The following is a 20,115-nucleotide window of genomic DNA, read 5'->3' as shown; positions in this document are numbered from 1 at the left end:
TTGACACAGACTCTCTATTCTCCTCAGCAAGTGGGAAAAACATGCCCAGTGCTGTGAATAGGAAGAGGAATTTCTGCTGGGCAGGTTTTGGTTTGGGGATAACAAGAAAGTTGAAAGGAGCCTGGTGTGTTGAACTAAATCAGAGTCTGTGTAGGTGTGTTAGGGCTGTGACTGAGTGACAGAAGGGAAAAGAAATGTCATCATATGCTTTACTCTTTTTTACCTCTCTGCAACAGCAGGTGCTCAAATACCACTGTGATGGCAGTGATAGAGAAATCTCTATTACCAAGCAAAGTTGCTACTCTTCAAGAGCTCTGTTCCTCGTTGTCAAAACAGGCTTTCCAGAATAAAAAATATTTCAAAACAGATAAATTAACTCTTTTGCTGTATTAATATGAGTTGGTCTGTATGTGTAATGAAATGTATGTATCCACCTAACACATGGGAATAACCTGAACAGGCACTCATTCCTCCCCTTCAAGTGCTCATGTAAAAATCCAGGTATCTTTCTTAAAATGCAGCTGCCAAGTGCCGCAATTTTCCTTTATTTCCAGAGTTGTTGAGTTCCTCTGTTACTCAGAGGTCAGTGACAGAAGTCAAGACAACCCTGTGCTCCCTTACTCCGCTAGTATTTTTCCATGTCTGTTTAGAGAGAACAGGCTGAGCTAAGAAGGTGGGACTTGATCTCTGTGCTTACAGCTTCATCCATCTGCTCCACTCTGCTCAGACAGAGTCCAGAGTCTCCATTTCACACAACTCACCTAAAAGCAAAAGGCTCACTATCCAATTACTAATCCCTCAAAGCAATTTGCTGTTCAACATTTATCCAGTGCTGAAGTCTATCACAACACGTGGCTAATCCTGGCTTGTTTCAAGCAGCGTGCCATTTCTCTACTTTGGGATAAATATGACATTCAGAGTAAAAGAAATTGACACTGAAAGAGATCAAGTATCATATGACCTTTTAGTGAAATTATTCAAAAATAAAGACAACTAGTGGAAAAGGTGAACTTTCCATTCTCCAAATTGAACTAAGGCACCTCTACATCTCAAATTCTGTACCCCAGGTTTCTCGTTTTTTCAGAAAACCAAAACAAATGCTATTTCTGAAAACCTTCTTCTGCCTCTGGGTCCTGGCAACAAGTCACTGTCCTTCTCTGATTCCTTGTCTTTCCCCCTTTCCTACCACATGCCCAAAACTCTAGATCTCTGCTCAGCACAGTGCAGTTTGGGTCCTTCCTTTTTTTTCCTCCCTTCTCTTCCTCATGGTCCCTTGACATCCCCCCTTCCTCCCTGTACTTCAAACCTTCCTCTAGGTTGATCTTCAAACTTAGGAGATCTTTTAACTCTTACCTATTCCATCAGCACCTCTCTCCAGCCAGATCCTCAATGTTAACCCCTCTACTGTCATAAATCCCCACTGGACAAAACAGAAAGGAAAATGAGCATTAGAATGAGACAGTTCATCCTGGTCTCATTTTGCCTGCTCCAAGGGAAGCTATGATCCAAGGGTCCCCTTTTCAGCTTCTTCTTTACCTCACTCCCCACTCCTCCCTCCTAGCACCATTCCTGTGGCATCCTTATCCCAATCAATTACCAGCCCTTGGAGACAAACTCCTGTGTTTCAGCTGGCCTTTGCACACTGGCACTTATGGGCCATAATTCCTGCACCACACAGTAAAACACAAGCCAGCCTTAGCAGGAGCTGAGTATGGGTACAGCGTCAAGGTTGGGAAGCCAACCAAGCACAGGGAAAGGCAGAGCTGAGGCTGACAGCCCAGCACTGCCTGGGCCACCTGGCTGCTGCACCTTAAGCAGGAGAAGGAGCTGCTTATGCTTATTTGAAATTCAAAGGAGGCCTGGTGCCACAGTTTTTTGAGGAGCACACCCGTGTTCACACACAGCTCCTGGCTCAGAAACTCAGTACATCCCAGGGCACAGGGAGGAGAGCAGGGCTGATGGCACCTGGGAGCAGAGAGCAGGAGAGGAGGTGTCAGAGCAAGAGGAGCAGATGAGCACAGAACAGAGTCTAACAGCAGAAACCAGTCATAGGTTGTAACATTATCACCTGCACATCAAGTAACACAGTCTCATTAGAAATGAGATACTTACTGCTATAAGGAACAAAAAAAGAAAACAAACTCTCAGAGGAGACAGTGGCTCAAACCCACAAGCTTGCCCATAGAAGTTCTCTGATGCCCAAAAATCCAAGGGATGTGGATGCTTGGGTGGGGACAGAGGCTGTTCAGCAAAGCCATCAGTAATGCCTCTTCCTCATACCACAGGCTGCCCTGGTACAGTCAGGGTGTAAATGGCTGTTCTGATGCATTTACTCATGACCTCGTGCCACAGGGCTGGAAGGGGCAGCCACTCTCTGTCTGGGATACCCTGGCAGAACTCACACACACAATTTTCTGATGCTCAGGAGACAGCAGCCTTTCCCCTCTGCTTCCAGAGCCCAGCTGGTCAATAGCCCATCCCCTGGAAAGCTGGGGAAGGACCTCTCCTGCTTAGCACCAAAAAAGGTATAGCACTCACAAAGGGGATCTCTCTGCCTCCCACTTGCAAAGTGCCCACAGCTGCCTGAGGCAGATCTGTGCCTGGCACAGCCTTGGGCCAACATTCCCGGTGTGGGGAATGGCCTCCAGCCCTCCTCCCTCACCAGGCTGCTGCTCAGCCTCCCTGGCACCTTTAACTCTAGCAAGGCTGGGGGAATCATCACTTCTCCTGAGCAATCAGAATATTGTAATGGCCAGTGCAAACTCCTGACTGCCTTCAGTGTCCTGCTGTGCAAAACCCTCCCCAAATTCTTGTCTACTTAATATTTACCTTTACTGAAGACATGAAGAGGCTGAATTAATATCCAATGAAAACAAGAGGGCCTTATTTGTGTTATAGCCACATTTCCCTCACAGGTAAGATGAACCTAGTAATGCTTTACTAAGGAGAGCCCAGCTTGGTGTGAGCACAAACTCAGCAGTTTTCACTGATCAAAAATCCAGAGCTTACCGTCTCATTTCTTGAAACATCTGTGTCTGCAAAGACTTTCTCTGATGCTCCTTAAATTTTATGACCACACCGTCCCTTACAGAATTCAAACACCTGAGCCACATTCAGCCTTGGCCCCCCACACACAACTTTTAACCTAAGTAGGGATTATACATATAAACCAGACCAAAATACATCTCACCTTGCAGGCATACAACTCTTAAATTATAATTGCTCTCATGTCTGATAAACAACAGAAAATGGGAACTGAAGAGCACAGCACCATAAAGCAAAGTGATTTTCTGTGCTGATTTTTCTGCTTTGACTTGAACCAGAACACTCTGGCCACTGCCAGGCACTCCTCCAAATGTCTCCCCCATGTTATTTGTAGATCCAGAGGTATAAGTCACATTAGAAAATGGGGGGTGAGGGGGAAGAGATGCAGAAAGCCTTGCACAAAAAGTGGGGTGCTGAACAGATACCCTTTTCAGAACAAAGAGTGCCCAGCCCACACATGGCTGGCTGCAAAAGGGCAAGAGTGCCTTGGAATGTGCTTAGAGCCAAGATCTGGCTTTGTATAGGCAGGGTGTGTCTTTGCTAGTGAAAATCATGATAAAGAGCAGAGAAAGAAACAATGCCATTCCTTGAAAATGGCCAGTACATCCTGCTCACTGCACAAACCCACACTGAGCTCACATCAAGCCCAGCTGAAGACTCTCCTGCATGTTTTTACCTGCAAACTTTTGTTTTATGAGAAAAGTTTTGCCTGAGATGACATTATCTGAATGCTGGAGAAAGCAGATATGTGCCAAGCAAATGTTTCAATATATCTAATACTATGAAAGACAAATGTATAAAGTTCCTAGAGATGACTTCTGGGTATTTCAAATGCCCTGGAAAGAGTTTTCCTCCACTAGTCTCATGTGGAGATGGTGAATACAGCTGTTTCCCTCCCCCTTAGCCAAAAAAAAAAAAAAAAAAAAAAAAAGGAACATTAATATGGAACTTTATCAGCTCCATTATCAGGCATTTATCCTGTGGCTGTTGAGATGCCACAGTCAATGAGCTTTCTGAAGTAACCCTAAGTGAAGTTTGCAAGTTCAGTGGGCAAGTACACATCTATCTTAAAGAGGTTTTAGACTCTCAAGAAATTAATTTAAATCTGGCAAGAGGATTTATACTGTAAGTTACTTTTATTAATGAAGTAATAGTGGTAAGTACAGCCAGCAATTCATACCAATAAACCACTTCTAAAGATCTCCTGTCTTTAAAAACCTGTTTTGCTGGCAAGAACATCAGGAAGAACAGGAACTAGTAGAACCATTCTTTCAAGTTTAAATAAAAAAGAAAGATGCTTTTTAACATTTTATGAAACTTAATTTATTTCACAAATTCTCTATAAAAATTAGGAAACTGGGATCTTGATTCATGGCTATAAAAGCACTGGAGTAAGCAATGGAGAAACCTGAAGTTTGTGCCTGGCAAGACACAAATTTCAGAGGTTTGGATATTGGACACAGCATTTGAGACCAGGGTTAAGAGCATCAGGCTGGCAACAGGCTGGAAGAGTTTGGAAAGCTGGATGAAAAATCTTCTTGCTCTTGAGCACTCCCATAGCCAGCAGGAAAACCAGGCCTGGGGGTAATGTGTTATTTTGTGTACTCCTGCTTACAGAAGGACCTCTGTAAGTCCTACAGGTAAAAGCAGCTGGAATCATTAATTTCAATTCACACCATGTTTTCTGATTGCAGAGCTTGAAATGATTTGGGAATGTTTTTAGAAATGGGGAAAAGGAAGTTCAAAGCAGCAAAGTAAGTTGTCCAGCCTCATACCACCACTTTCAACAGCACTGTGGCCAGAAATTAATCTTCTGTCCAGAGCCCTTAGAAGGAAGTATCCTCATTTGACCACATCCATTTCAGTTTCAATTAATAGATTACCGTGCAAATCATGGAAAAGGAAAAACAGAGTTTTCAAGTAAATTTGTGTGAAAAAACTGTCAGCAAAGCATACAAACAACAATTGATAGAAGTTAACCAAACAGCACCCCAGAGGACACAGGGCTGGGGGGACCTTCTGATTAAGAATGCAGACCCCACCATGGCACAAAACTAGATCAATAAATCCAAGTTCAGGCCCTGTCTCAACCCCCAGCACTGCTTACTGCAGCCCCAGGAAGAAATCCTTCTCACTGAAAGAGCAGTAAGTACATAAATACCAGAATAAAGAGCTCCCTATAGTATTTAAAGCTGGTAAGAGTGAAACCACTGAAGCCTGAATAATTTGCAACTTAACAGGCATTTAAATATAGCCCTGCATATAACCAACATTTAAATGTCAATGTGCATAAAGCAGAACATATGCAATTGATCAATTTGGCCATTTGAAAAAATACAACTATAAACATGTAAATCAGCAAAATACTCACCGACACTGAAACATCCTCTATTCTTCTTTTAGCACTGGAATCAAATAAAACATTCCGTCCTCTTCTTTCACAGTCCTGATACACGATCAGTCGGATCTGACTTGGGTCAAACTCCGGCAAAGGCCAGCTTTAATTGAAAAAGAAAAGAGCAGAAGGATCAATTACCACAACTCTTTATTACACTGCTCTTTTTACATTATCTGTATATACAACTTGATTAAAACACAGTCCAGAAAAGTCAATGCAATTTCATCAAACCCTTTGATCCTGTAGCCAGAACTACGTCCTTTGTTTTCTTTTCTTTCCTCTACATGTGCCAAATTACACTGTCATAAACTGCACCAATCCTCTACAACTGCACAAAATGATGTGTGCAGCATTAATAGATCTTGTGCTCTGTCTTGTGATGTTTTCTTCAAGTTCCAGCTATCTAGAATCAACGTCATAGAACTTAGCTCTTGTTTTTAAAGACACAAAAAACCCCAAGATGAATAATCACAGGGTGCTTTTAGAGAACCACTTTGCTCTCTTCACATAAGCCACTGTGACTCAAGGGCATGGTCAGCAAACCACACAAAGCAGTCCTAACACAACTATTCCCAAACTGGTTTCCAGGAGAAGGAGCTTTCCTGGTTCCTGGTTTCCTCAGAACCTTCCCTAGCACCACTACTCCAGAGGAGGTCTCAAAGGGAGAACGTGCAGGGATCTGGCTTGGAAACCATTCCATAATCTTCTCTTTAATGGTGCTTTGTAGTCACCACCTTAAATTTTCATTTTAAAAAGCCAGCCATCACTTTAAAGCCCAGCAAGCATTGTCATCCATTGGCTTGGGAATCCATTTTCACTGACATCATCTCAATTCTTGGAAGATCAGAAACAAGATACCTGCTGTATCCATGAAACCACCAGGGATCATCTTTCAGCTAGTTTACAAGCCATTTCCTAGATCAAGTGAAATTCTGTCTTCCTTATTCTTGGCTTTTAGACAAGCAGTGTTAGCATGAACTTCAAGAAGCCAAAAACAAGGCACTGGAACTTTCCAGCCATTAATGAAGGATAGAGATTCCCAATTTGCATGAAGCTGAACATGTATTTCTGCAAAAAGACACCCATAACATGGGTTAAACCTGGCACAATAGACTCCAAGACAGCAGTAAAACTTCCTCTAACTCAGCACCCAAAGGATTGCCTGCTCTGGACCCATGCTTTAGGTGACCAACAAGTTCTGTAACAGCAGAAAATCCATTTGATCACCAAAGCCATCATCACCTATCAGAAGCTTTTAAGGATGCTCCAGTATAGGTACACAAGTTTTACAGCTAGTGTAGTCTCAATGAGGTGAAACAGCATCAAGACATACAGTTAGACACTCTCCTGAGATGGAATCTATTTCCTAATCTGCCCATCCCCACCATTTAGCAACAAGAGAGAAAAACAGAAGCTGCAGAGAAGATGGTGTGCAACAAATGTCCAAATCAACTTATTACAAGAAAGAAAACCTTGAGCAACTTGAGCTGAAATAACTTCATGTCCAGATTTGGGGGCAAAGAGCCATGCCTACCCTCTCATTTGGGCACCTAAAGCCAAGTGTTACCCACAGCATGAAATGCCCACATGAAGTGCAGACTGAGCAAACTGTACCAAAACCCAAGCACAGTGACAAACTCAGAGCCAAGCTTACACTTACTGGAGGCTCTCCTGATTAACCCCATCTTGCATTTCAGAAAATGTAAGAAAACAAAGCCCCTACTTTGGCACATGCCTGGGGTGTTACCAACTGAGAGGCACAAAAGGCACTAGAACTGGGGACGATAAGTGCTAAGAGCATGACTTTGGCTAGAAGGGAGGAGGACCACTGGATAAACTGGCTTCCTGGAAGAACAACTCCATATATTAAAGTGGAATCAGTGGAAGTCCAGAAACAAACACTTCTTCCTGATAGGCCCCTGTGGTTCCTATAAAGAAACTGTGTGGCAATAACAATGAATTGCTTGCCAAAACGGTGCTATTGCTTGTTCCACCCTTGCAACGCGTTTGAATTTCCTTCACACTCAGACAAAAGCATGTCTTCCATTACCTAGTACTTTTGATATTTGACTTTGAAATTACTGGCAAAGAAGGCAGTAGCTGTTCCAGATCTTAGGAAAGTCTACTTATAAAAAGCTCTAAGAGCAGATTACACACTAAGAGGAGAGAAAGCTAAATATAAAACTCTTGCTGTATTCAGAAACATATCTGATGAAAGTAACAAGAGCTTGTTTACTTCTCAGCTTCTTCACATGACATTTTAACTTTCTCTAGACAAGCTTTTAGTAGCTATTATCCATCATAATTTGTGATAATTCCAAAGAAGCGCTATCTCTGTTACATAATAGCATCCTTAAGCACATTTCAGCCTTGCAAAAACATTCCCTGGCAATAGCAGGCCACTTCCCAAACCAGAAGAGCCTTTCAGAGAGCTGGGGGAAAGTTCATTCAGACAGACAGTAAACAGAAGGCAGCCTGGCACCTCCAACTCACCCCCACCAGTGAGGGGGAAGCAGGACACAGAGCTTTGCTTTTGTTGTTAGCAGATTTAAAATACCGTTAAGCTTGATATCTGAATAGATTATCCCCAGAAACATAAAATTCCTGCATGCAAGAGGCATTCTCAAAACAAACATAACAGGGCAGCACTCCAGCGCTCCTCTTCAGCAGATGAAAACTGACCTAGATCTTCTGAATATAATTAGTTCTGTTTATAAATGGAAACTAACTTTGACATTTAGCTGATGTTTTCTTGAGATTCCTACAGGAAAACCAGGAGATGTAGAATGAAATGTTCTAGCAATGATAAAGAAAGGTGAGCCTCCATTTCCCACACTGCTCTGGAAATGACAGTTTCTTAACAAGGACTTTTTCCTGCACGAACTATCTGCCACTCTTTGATCTTTCCTTGAAACTTAGTAGATCTAAAGAAAAAGAGCAAAACTAACTAGGGGGAAAAAAACCCATAAGAACCACTACCAAGAAAACCCCAAATACCATTCACCAGTAGAAGTGTTTGCAACTTTGCCACACAGTGCTGTGACTTCGGGCATGGAGCAAGAGAAAAAATTGGTGACAAACAAATTCCTTCTGAGTAGGACACTGCTCCTGTGGAGATCTCCACTGCACAAGTGGGGATTCCTCTAGAATGAGAAGTTCAAAAATACCTATATGGAGTGGAAATCCGTTGATGTATAAATGCCGTATGGGATGTTTTAGAAACAGTTCTCACACCATGACAGACTGGTTGAGGTTGGAAGGGTCTTCTGGGGGGCATCTGATCCAATGCCCCTGCACAGACACTTGTGCAAGTACAGAGTGCAAAAGAAAAGGAATTATTTGGGAGAGAATGGGAAAATCCCATATTATTAATGATGGAATTATTAGAAACTAGCAACAATGAGACCAAGATCTGAAAACTACTATTTTAATGCATATTCACACTTAAGCCCGACTGCTGTTCAGATCTTCCCTTTTTTCATCCTTTATGGTTTTCTGCCTTTTTTACCTTCAATCACAAGGAGTATCACCTGTAGCTTACACTTACAAATCCATTTCATGCTTCCTGACACCTCTACTATAGAGATTCATAGCAATCCAGAATTCCAGCTGCTCTCTAAGGATGAATTTTCTTGTGTTCCTGGAGTTTATTACCACCATCAACGTTTCTCAGCAAGAACTGAATGGCTGTAAATTGGTATTATTTCACTCTGTGCAAGTTTTAATAGATGACAAAACAGACACAAAAATCCTTTGTTACCACTCCAACAATTAAAATACAGGATTTTCCCCTGTAATTGAATCCCAGTACATTCCTTCCTCCTCATTCCCACCTAGAACATGAACACCACTTCTTCAATACATTAAAGGTTTAGCTTAGTATTATCTTCCCTCCTGGCTGAGACTACTTTTAAAACTGTTTATATTAACATGGCTTAGATTGTTTCTGGTTACTTTTAAATAAAAACAGATACTTTAGAAATCTTAAAGTAAAGCAACTGAAGCAAAATGATCAAGATATTAAGCAGGTAGGAACTGGAAAAGAGTTTTCTAAAAAGTAAGGTGGCTCAAAACCAGAATAGGGCTAAACATGTAAAAAGTAACTTGCAACTATCAGTCAAACTATTGTTTTCCTACATCATGTTACCCATAGTTATAAAAATTGCCTGGTGATGAATCACTTGGAACTATTTTTAAATGCATCTACGCAAATGATATTTATAGTTTATGCCAGCTTATCTGTTCTGCATGGTTTACATGTTAGCACCTTTTTAAAGGGTGACAGGAACAGCCCAGCAGAGCAGACAGGCCCACCTTGTCCCGTGCTCCCCTCACAGGCTCTGGCAGAAGGAAACATCTTCCTTCACTCCTGCTAGGTGAGCATCAGAACAGAGGCACAGGGATTTCAGAGCTTATCTCCAGCACCTGCAGATGATTCTCCAGGTATTATCCTTGTTGCAGTGGTGCTTAGACCCAGCCAACTTCTACTACACAAGCCTTTGACAGAGGCTGCACCTGTCATGAAGAGCTAACATTGTAAATATGAGACTGTTCCACTGAGTGCACTGGGATTTCAGATTATATCTGAAAATTTCTGATTATATCTGAATCTCACATTCCATGGAGATGTACATCCACATCAAAGCACATTCACCTGTACCTATACAGCCCAGCCTGCAGTTACTTTGCTACAGAGAAGAGTGATCAAGCCCAGAAGGAAAGATCCTTGCCTAGTCCAACCATCCTATCATACTCATTCAGCCCTGAGATGTCTTTTCCAACCAGGAATTGCCTTCTCCTGCCCACACACCTCTGCAGATTTCTACTGTCTGTTATTAGATTTTTTTCTTTTGGCTTTGAGAAGATACAACAAAAGTTCATTATACAGGATTAATGGGGAAGGTCTTCTAAATACTTTAATACATTCTTACTGTATTTCAGTAATTCACTTGTTATTTGACCATTATTGCACAAAACAGCTGCACAGACCATTCTGAAAGATCACAATTAATTTGGAAACAATGAAAATAGAACTGCAATGTGTATTAATGATGCTTGCAGCTTTGGAAGACCATCTCCTCTTAGAGGCATGGGCAGGTTATTTATTTCTTTACAACAGCACCTGAAACATAAATGAACTTTCTCAGGATTCAGAAGACAAGGATGATCCAGGCTGCTTGGCTGATTTGCAAAGCTGGCATTTCAAGAGAGAGATTCCGTTTAAGTGCTGGTGACATAACACAACCATAAGGCTGCAAGGAGGAAGAAAGTTCCCTGAAGGAGAGAAACTATGGGGCCTATACTTAGAAAAAATTTTGCAAGACATTTGTCTTTACAAGAGCTGAGGTCATGTCAGGGCTGTGTGACTGTGGTGGAGAGCACTTGCTGATTCTGCCCAGAAAAGCAGCGCTGGTGCCTCGGCCAGGGCAGGCAGGGAGCCCTGGAGGCTGGATTGCGAAGGAGCTCACCCACCCTGGGTGACTCTGCCCTCTGCCACGGTGACCTCAGCTGAGCTTTTACAGAAGTCACAGGACCTGGGTTCTGGGTAGCATGGAAGCATAGACAGATGGTGGATCATCTCAGGGACAGGCACCCTTGACTGCTTGCAGTGGTGACATGGGTTTATCCCATGGAAATAATGTTTCTTTAAAATACAAAAAAAGAAATCCAAGGCCCCTGCTTTTAATCTCTTGAAAGAGGGTGGCATGTCCAAAGGCACTCACTGCAGCACAGTGGAGGTCAGGTCCCTGCTCCATCTCTAAGTCAGTCTCATTATTTACCAGCTTAGCAATCCTCACCTGGAATAGATGCACTTCTTGAGCTCCACGAAACTCATGCTGCTTATACTAAGTACATATTGTACAGCAGGAACAAAGTACATCAGCCAGGTATTTCACAGGTACAACAAACTTGGACCTGAATATCAACTGCCTGCCAAGCTATTTGGCTCTGTCCAATTCTTTATCTGTATATGAAGTTGACTTTAGTTTGTTTTGATTTTTTTTCCCTTCTAATGAGAGTCACTTGACTCTCATTAAGATACCTAATTTATACTCTAAAGTCTAATACATGAGCCAGATGCTTTTCCACAGGCAAAAAGATGTAACATTGTCAGGTTAGGTGCAGCCTAGTCAACACAGTAATCATAATCTGGAGTGTTATACTGAAAATAAATTGGTGGGAAGATTTTGCTAAAGCTGTGTAATATGTTGAATAATCTAGCAATCCACATATCTTGCAAAATTTACAGTCAGTCTTAATAATTTCATAAAATATTTTTGGGACTACTTCACTTATGCCATTTCAAAAAGTACCTGTTCAGGTTTTAGCTGATTTAGGTACATGTATGCATGCAAAATATATGCACATGAGTTTCATGCTCTCTTGAGATATGTTTTAATTAAAACCACACACAAATGAGAAACAGCTCCTTTCAGGTAAATTCGCTAGCACTGAACAAAATTACATTATTCAAGCAGATTGCACTTCCATTTGCAAAGTTACAAGATAGAATCAATTCAGGCAAAAAAAAATTCATGTCCTTTAGCATAAAATTATAGTAAGAATCATAAAAAAATAAGTCTCTAGAAGATTCATATCTCTGGAAAATAAGTATTTTCATCACAGGGAAAATAATAAGCTTTCAAATAATTTAAATCATCTCAAGAACTGTGCAGTGACCATACCTGGGAAGCATCTTTGTCCCCCGAGCAGCTCCACTTTTGAAAATCCTTATAAACTCCTGTTGTGCCTGGCTGCCAACTCAGGTTAATAATAGCAATGAGCCATATTCATCCAAAACCACAAGACTGTCAGGTGACATATCAAGAGGTCTGAATTTAACTCAAACAAAAGACTCTCCATGCTGCAACGCAAAGCCTTAATCCTAGCAACAGGAGCACAGAAACCACCTTAAGGACAGCAGCGTCGGGGTTTGCACCCGCCTGCGTTTGCATTGCCCAGCAGTTTCATAACCCAAATCCTGCCCCGCAATTCTGCACAGCCTGGGATTTCTGCTCGAGGAAAGAGCGCCCGTCTTCTCCGCTCGTCCGTCTCTTCCAGGGCTTGCTGCAGAGAAAATCAGCGTAATTCAGGGGGAAGCCAAGCGCTGCCCTGGCAGCGCCGGCCCGGACCTGTCAGTGCCATCCATCCACCCGCCGTCCGCCGCCGCGCTCCCGGCTCCGTCTCATGACCGAGTCCCGGGCACCGGCGGGCACTCAGCCCGCTCGGCCAGGAACGGGGGGGCGCGGCACGGCGGCCTCCTGGCAGGCGGCACCCCCGGCCCGCACATTCCCGGCAGCGGCGGGACGCTCCCGGCGCAGGCCGGCCGCGCGGGTGGCCGAGCCCGCGCTGACAGCCATCATGTGACACGGCTGTCACCGCGGGCCACCTGCGGCCGCCAGCCCTCCCTGCACGGCGGCTTTGGAGCGCTGCTCCAGGCAGGGGCTCGGCGGGGAAGGGCAACGAGGACCCCGCGGCCGCCCCCGCTCGCTGCTGCCTCTGCGGCGCGACTCCCGCATCCCGCCCGGTGCCGCTCCCCCTCCCCGCTCCGAACAAAGAGCGCTCTGTGTGCTCAGCGAGGGCTCATTAATATTACACGGGGAGAAACGGACATATGCAAGACAATTGGATGGCTATAGACAGGAAAAAAATTAAATACGCAAAATAATGCGCTGAGAGAAAGCCCGACCGAGCCGGGTGGCTGTAAACAAGGTTTCCCGATTGTGCTCCGGGTCGTGCGAGGAAGGGTACCCAGACATCACAACTGCAAAGCGCGTTCTAACACACATTAAATAGCAAAGAACTATTTAACAAACTTTAACTCTAAACTGTGGGGGAGGAACGAGACAGATAGACGGGGAAGTGAAGAAGGAATTGGGCGTTCAAATATGCAATGCACATACATTAAAAGCCACCTAGTCTTGTGATAGGCGGGGCTAATCACTCATACTCTTAATTCTTTATGATCTTTGGATAACACTCAAGTAATACATGAAGGCAGAAGGCTACAGCATCATAGTTCCTACTTTATTTTTTTCTCCCAGTGTCTGAAAACCTACAGGTTTTGCCAATATTTTAAATACATAAGCAGCAAAAATAGATTTATCATCAGGATTTCCTGTTCCTTTGCATCCCACAACCCAATGCTGTTGATGGTTCCCCTGCATCACAGAGTGGGTGAACTGGTGCACCTGTTCATGGACTTTGGTTACAAGACCATACAATCCCAAGAGGTCAGATGTTGCTTGTCCTCTGAAATGGATTCCAAAGCAGAACACGTACCTCCCTGCTCTGCTACACATCTCATGGGTTAAGTTCAGGGAGAAATCCTTTACCTCTTGCCACTGCAATGGTTTTGTTGCTGTTTTATAGGATGGTAATATTTTTATATTTTATGCTGGACAAGTGTTTTGACACAAAAGCAGCAAAACTAAAGAGAGATAAAACCATTATCTTTTGTTACCACGCTTCACAGGAAGTTTCTCATTTGGAAATGAAGAATTGAGGCCCTGATGCCACAAACACATACATTACAGACTTGGCTTTTCATATAACTAGTGCGAGGGAATTTAATGGAATTACTCATATAAGCAAAACTGGGCATTTGCTGGTTATATAGGACCCATGCCTTAACCCCAAATCTTGCTTTTAAAGCTTAAAATGCCAAACTTTAGGAGACAAAAGCAGTAACATCTGACTACTCCTAGCTACCTTCTTGATCTAGTGAAGGAATGTGCAGTGCACAGTAACTTCCTTTACCTGTGTAGCAAAGGTATCACTCTCTAAAGGTTACTGATGTCAAAAGTGACCTTTTTTCTTAGACATGCAATGCTGAGAAGTGCCTCGTATTATGTAAACATTTATTTACAGGAGTAACATCTAAGGTTTCCATTTTACCTCAGGGAAACCTGATGCGTATCAAAAGAAGTGCTTTGAAAGCTGACCCAGCCTCCATCCAACAACTGACCAGGAAAAATACTGGAAGGAATTTCTCTGCAAATAGAGACAGACTTAAATTGTACAGAGAGTAAACAGTGCTTTAGCCAGATCAGTGAATATTTATTGCTTGAGGAAGGAATTCAGATATTCAATGTTTGTTTATACACACTGTCACCACTCCCATATCCAAGAAAACACTGGAGCATCTTTAACATGAGATATGCACCATCCTCTTCTCTAGGTGTATATCCAGGCCTCTCTTTGAAAGGGTGAAGGCTGTCCTTTTTTTTGTGTCTAAAATTTGAGCTTGAAAAACAAAGCTGGTAATATTACCCTGCTTTAGAAAAACATTCAAGTTCAAAAAAATTAAGCTATCAAAATCTCCTGTGATAGCCCATCACCTGCCAGGGAGATATTTCAGTATTCATGTGCACCCAGCCAGCTGCAGATGGGAAAGATGTGGGTGATGGTGTTCAACCACATCCAGCAGCCCAGAGCCCCATGGGCCCTCTGCAGACCCCCATGCCCAACTGGGGCTGGGGCATGTTCTGAAACAGACAGAACCCAAAACAACCATCCAAACCAAACAGCACCAAAAAAAACCACTTTCTTCACTCCAGCCAAAAGCATTTCTGAAAACACTTAAAACTAATGCAAAGGCTCATCTGCACCTTTTGGGTATAAATCATCTGATTTTAAACCAAACAGACAACAGAGTTTGCTCCAACCACAGGCTAAAGAGTAATGAAATAATTAATTTTTGGTCTTCACTGCCTTAACAAGTTTTTTCAGTCTTCCTTCTAAAGGGAGGCTTCCCTCACACACGTTGTAAACACACACAACAAAGAGCCAGTGAGTGAGCCAAGAAATATTTATTGCTTAGTAATGCACAAAGGTAGAAGCTGGAAGCCACACTAGACGAAAAGAGAGAAAACCAATTAGGATTTTATTTGAAATCTGCCTAGAAATACTTGGATACCATTCCTCAACAAAACACTTGCCTCACTAGGATTACCACTGAGTTAGACTTCTAAACAAATGTGCTTTCTGTGCATTTTTGTATCCCTCAAAAAAAAAAAAATTCTCACTGCTGGAGTAGAAAATTTGAGATGTTAAAGTGTGAACCTTCCATATATACTTGGAGCATACTCAAAGCTGCACACACAAATACAAGCCCAGCCAAAGGTCAGCAAGAGCCCAAGCAATAAGATCACTGCAAACAGCCCTCAGGAGTTTCAAAACTTGGGCCCTCAATTCTTTAAAGGAAAATAGATTGTTAAATGCTGAAAAGAGTGCTTTTGATATGAGATTAAAAAAAAAAAAAACAAAAAAAACAAGTTTATAAAGTCTCCATACACAGGCTTCTCACTACCAGCACAAGGTCTCATGACTGGAATAAACTGTCTCTACCAGCATTGTAAAGGAGCATCAGCAACTACAAATCTGCCTATGAGCATTCTTGGAGGGTAGGACATGAAACAATTATCTCTCTTTTAAGAACATGGAGACCTCAGCAGATTGACTATCCACTGCTGTAATTTTTCATGTCATGATAAAAATGCTGAAAATAAAAATAACTATCAAAGTAAAAATCTGATGCATGGTTAGGCTACTGAAACATTCTGGTGTTCATTTTGTATCACATTTCCAGTTGCAATCTACTATAAGACACCAAACAAACCTCCATAATACCAACTGGTACTGCAAGACAACAGGGCATTTTCCCCCTGCCAAACAGTTATTTAATTGTGCACACTGGGGTGTGCAGAGCAGACTCTTCTGCTGTAGCAAGGAAAAATGAAGTGTAAATAGCTCAGTGTTGTGTGCATTTAATGAAAAGTTGGGGAGAAAAAAGTTCCAATACAAATTGCTTTTGATGAACATAGTTGGAAATAGCATAGTTGTTGGAAATAAAGACTTTCCTAAATCACCCAGAATTATGTAATGCAGCACAGAAGGGCTCTGGGGGGCAGTCTGTGCTCCCTGCTTTGTGCTGTGCAGTTCTGGAGATGTCACAAGAGGTTCAACAACCCTTAAATCCACACACAAAACTAACTTGACAAAACAAAATCATGCTTACAAGCTTGGATTTATCAACTGCAAAGTTTGCTTACGGAACTTAATGGTGAATTGCTGCTTTTTATTTTGGAAACTGTGAATATTAATAGATGAGACAATGAAGAGAAAAGACAAATGAGAGTTGAGGTTGACTGCAAGACCTCTCCTGTCATGAAAATGAAGACATCTCAGAGGAATCACTAAGGCTCCACTATTGTTATCAACACCAATATTAATAACAATAATAAACTCTTGAAAGATTCCTGATGGAATAAGGGTACTTTGGCTCAATACTCCTAACATTTTCCTAAATTTTTAATAGACAAATATTGAATTCCCTGTATTTATCTTCAGCTTACAGTGTCTTTAAGGCTTTTATTTTCAAGTACTTGTCAGAAACCGTAAGGACTATGGCAGTTTTATTCTTTTTGCACTGCTGAAAACTGAGATTTTTAATATATTACTTCAGGAGACATTAAAAGAAAAGCTGCAAGGTGCATAACCAAACTGCCAGTGTGCTCTAGCTATGCCTGACATGTCAGCTGATTCTTGCAACAAGCAAACACATCTAAATAAGCTTTTTTTTTTTTAATCAGAGAGATACATCTAAAAATAAATACATTTTTAAAGCCTAAAAGACTAGAATGTAAACAGCTGCAATTTTTTAATGTCATGCTTTTTAACCTGTGAGCTGTACCAGGGTGGGTGATCCTGTGCCAAGGGTGCCAGGATATAGTGGGTCCCTGCCAGGGCTCCTGCCCAGAGCCTGCTTTTTCCACCTTGAAACCCCCTGGCTGCCTGGAGATTCCACTCCATGGAGTGCCCAAACCACTGGTACCTCCAGTGCCAGCCCATGACAGCCACCAAACCTCTGGCTGCAGCCACTGCACCTGCTGCACAGCCCTGCAGCGACCCACGAGCCTCTGCTGCGTCAGGGTGCAGGGAGACATCTGCTTCTGCTGATTAAAACATCCTGCAATACTTGTTTTGTGAGTTTTATAAGGGGAAAAAATATGGCCTTGGTGGTGAAAGTCATCCAGCACAGGCAAGGCAGCATGGGGCTTGGAGCATTCCTTGGCTGTAAGCCACGGTCCTGTAATTGATTAAGGTGGCTGTGCTTGTGACCAAGTGATAATTGAGAGCCTAATAAATCTCCACACAAGTATTTGTCACTCAGAATGGAAAGCAATTGTTATGGACCTTCATAACGAGCCACAAGTGGTAAAACTGCAGCTAATATTAAAAATACCAAGAAAGCCCACAGATCACTCCCAACTTCTTGCCCAGTGTTCACATTCTGTTAAATTTCCAGGAGTGTCAAATGCACAAGGACTATACTTTCAGGCTTTCAGCTAAATCATCCCCAGCACAAACTCAAATCCTTCAAATTCCTCAAGATTATGTTGAGAACTCCCTGGTCTTCCTTCCCCCTACCCCAGATCTCATTTATCTGCATATGCAGCATTGCTTTAGCTGAGGTCTACGTGCTATTCTTTTCTCTGGGCAAAAAAGAAAAAAGAAAAAAGGCTGAGCCACAGCTGTTCAGGGTTGCTTGGAAAAGGAGGAAGACAGAGGTAAGTAGTTATTCTCCAAAGATTCACAGGGATCAGTGCCTGCACAGCATTTTACTCTGTCCCTCATGTGACTTTAATTAGGTGTTGATTCACTCAGTCATGAGACACAAGGAAACAGGGCTGCAAGCCCCAACGTCAAAGTAATGCCTGTTCTGCCAGTTTCTGTATTAGCAAAGCACAAAGGGGACATCCAGTTCTGAGAAGCAAAACTTGTGTTTTCTTGCCCATAAACCAATCCATCACATCATTTCAACCTTTCCATATTGAAAAAAAAAGTAAAAAAAGACATATGAATTATTTCAGAGAAAGCTGCTTGTAGATTCCCTGATTATTCTTGCCTGTAAGAGCCAGGAGCAGCGCGAGTGTCCACAGGGTGAGCTCCCTGGCCAGGCTCTGAAGCCCTGAGAGCAGAGTGTCCCCTTCCATCTGGTAATCCAGGCCCAAGCTGCTTCAGGATATCAGGGTTTCTTCTGGGGTTTGTTTGTTTGCTTTTGGAAAAAGAATACAAGCTCTTTTTCCGTGGCTTTATTCCTGTTGTTAAGTGAATTTCTTGGCTCCTTAGCACCAAAAAGCTTTTCTGTTATGGGGTCTGGTTCCCATAGCAACAGGCTTTAAAAATATCAAAGAAATTTTCAGGACATGGTAAACCAATTTCACAAACTGTGTATATGTTTGTAATAGGAAAAGCTGGCGGACAATTATTTGTATGTACTCAGTTCAAACAAGGTTTGACGTAGGGATAATCCCAAGATGCTCTCAGCCCAAAGCCTGGGGTTGTAGAGGACTACAGTGAACTTTAGCTTGCAATGTTACCAGGTCATTTATCAAGACAGTCACATAAAACTAATAGATGACAGTCATTTTTCTGATGCAGGTGACATTTAAGCTCAGTATATCACTGGAAAGTATTAAATGCCAAAAGCTTTCTTCCTGAAGAATACAAGCCTCTAAACCTTTGATTTTAAACATTGTGTGTTTGTAGTCTCACCCTCCTCATTTGTGTAATTTTACAACTTATTTAAAACACATGCCTAGTGCTAAGCACATCAGTGGGTTCACTGGGAGCAGTCAAACTACATCCAGGCTTAGAGCACATGCCTAAAGCACAGTGCTGACTCAGCCTTATTGCCCCCACCAGCTTTCACCAAAACCCCATCTCAGTTACACAGGAACAACTGCAAACTGAAGACAGAGGATAATTATACAAGCAAGTAAAAGAAATTCATATCTATGGAATGAAATCCCAGGCTGCCCTATTTGTATGTGATGCTCATTAATTTCAACACCCCACAAGTCCTAATGATAGATACTCCCCAGGAATCAACAACTGCCTGACATGAGTGTTGATCACTGGCTATCTAAGCATCCTCCAACACCTTCAAATGTCTGATGTGGCTCAATTCTGCAACCTTTCTGCACACAGAGTGGTTACCTGCTGCCAGAAGACTTTAACGCATCCTTTTAGTTAACCCTCAAAACCCCTAAATGTCAAGTACATTGCATTTCAAAACTACTGCCAGGCTCTGAACCAGAAACAATAAGGAATGATTTCATAGATCTGTCAAATAACACTATTGAATATTTCAAATAACACTACTGAATATTTAGGTGGACTGGATCTATCCTACAGCTGCTTTTCAGGAGGGAAGACTTTTATAACTTGGCTCCAACCCGTGCACTGAACATCCCTCCCTTACTGGCTCTACGAGTCAAACAGGCCCCTGCTTAACTTGCAGAAGGGATGAGATCTTGATTTGTGCAGATATTGCAAGAGCCCCAAGACTACTGTGAGGAGCCCAGACTGCTTAATTCTCCAAGGCAAGAGTCATGCTGCTCAACTGTTTTCCAAATTAAGCATGTAAAGGTGACCTGAAACTATTTCAGGTAGGTTTATATAGAGCAGACACTAAAGACATTGGTTGACTTCACTTTTATGTAACTCATAAGGACATGAGGACAAATAAAAATCAGATGTTTGAACAAGCCACAACTTCATTCATATTAGAAAAAAAATAGAGACTATCAGAATATTGGAGCAGCCTGGCACCTTCAAACAAATGCACCTTAAGTGTGAGGTCCTAAATGCTTTGGTTCCCCAAA

The 20,115-nt window shown here is 42.4% G+C and overlaps 1 protein-coding gene across 2 annotated transcripts in view; it reads right to left on the bottom strand.

Moving 5' to 3' along the window:
* Positions 1 to 20,115, bottom strand: part of FNIP1 (folliculin interacting protein 1) — a 64,822-nt gene that overhangs the window by 31,913 nt on the left and 12,794 nt on the right. For both annotated transcript variants that reach the window (XM_009091364.4, XM_009091365.4), the window contains exon 2: positions 5,417 to 5,543. In XM_009091364.4, coding sequence (XP_009089612.1) covers positions 5,417 to 5,543 — 127 coding nt within the window. The remainder of the gene's footprint in view (positions 1 to 5,416; positions 5,544 to 20,115) is intronic.

Source organism: Serinus canaria, chromosome 13 (assembly GCF_022539315.1).
Source record: "Serinus canaria isolate serCan28SL12 chromosome 13, serCan2020, whole genome shotgun sequence".
In the NCBI taxonomy this organism is placed as follows: domain Eukaryota; kingdom Metazoa; phylum Chordata; class Aves; order Passeriformes; family Fringillidae; genus Serinus; species Serinus canaria.
Note: the sequence above shows the minus strand (reverse complement) of the source record. Positions and strands in the feature narration are given on the sequence as shown.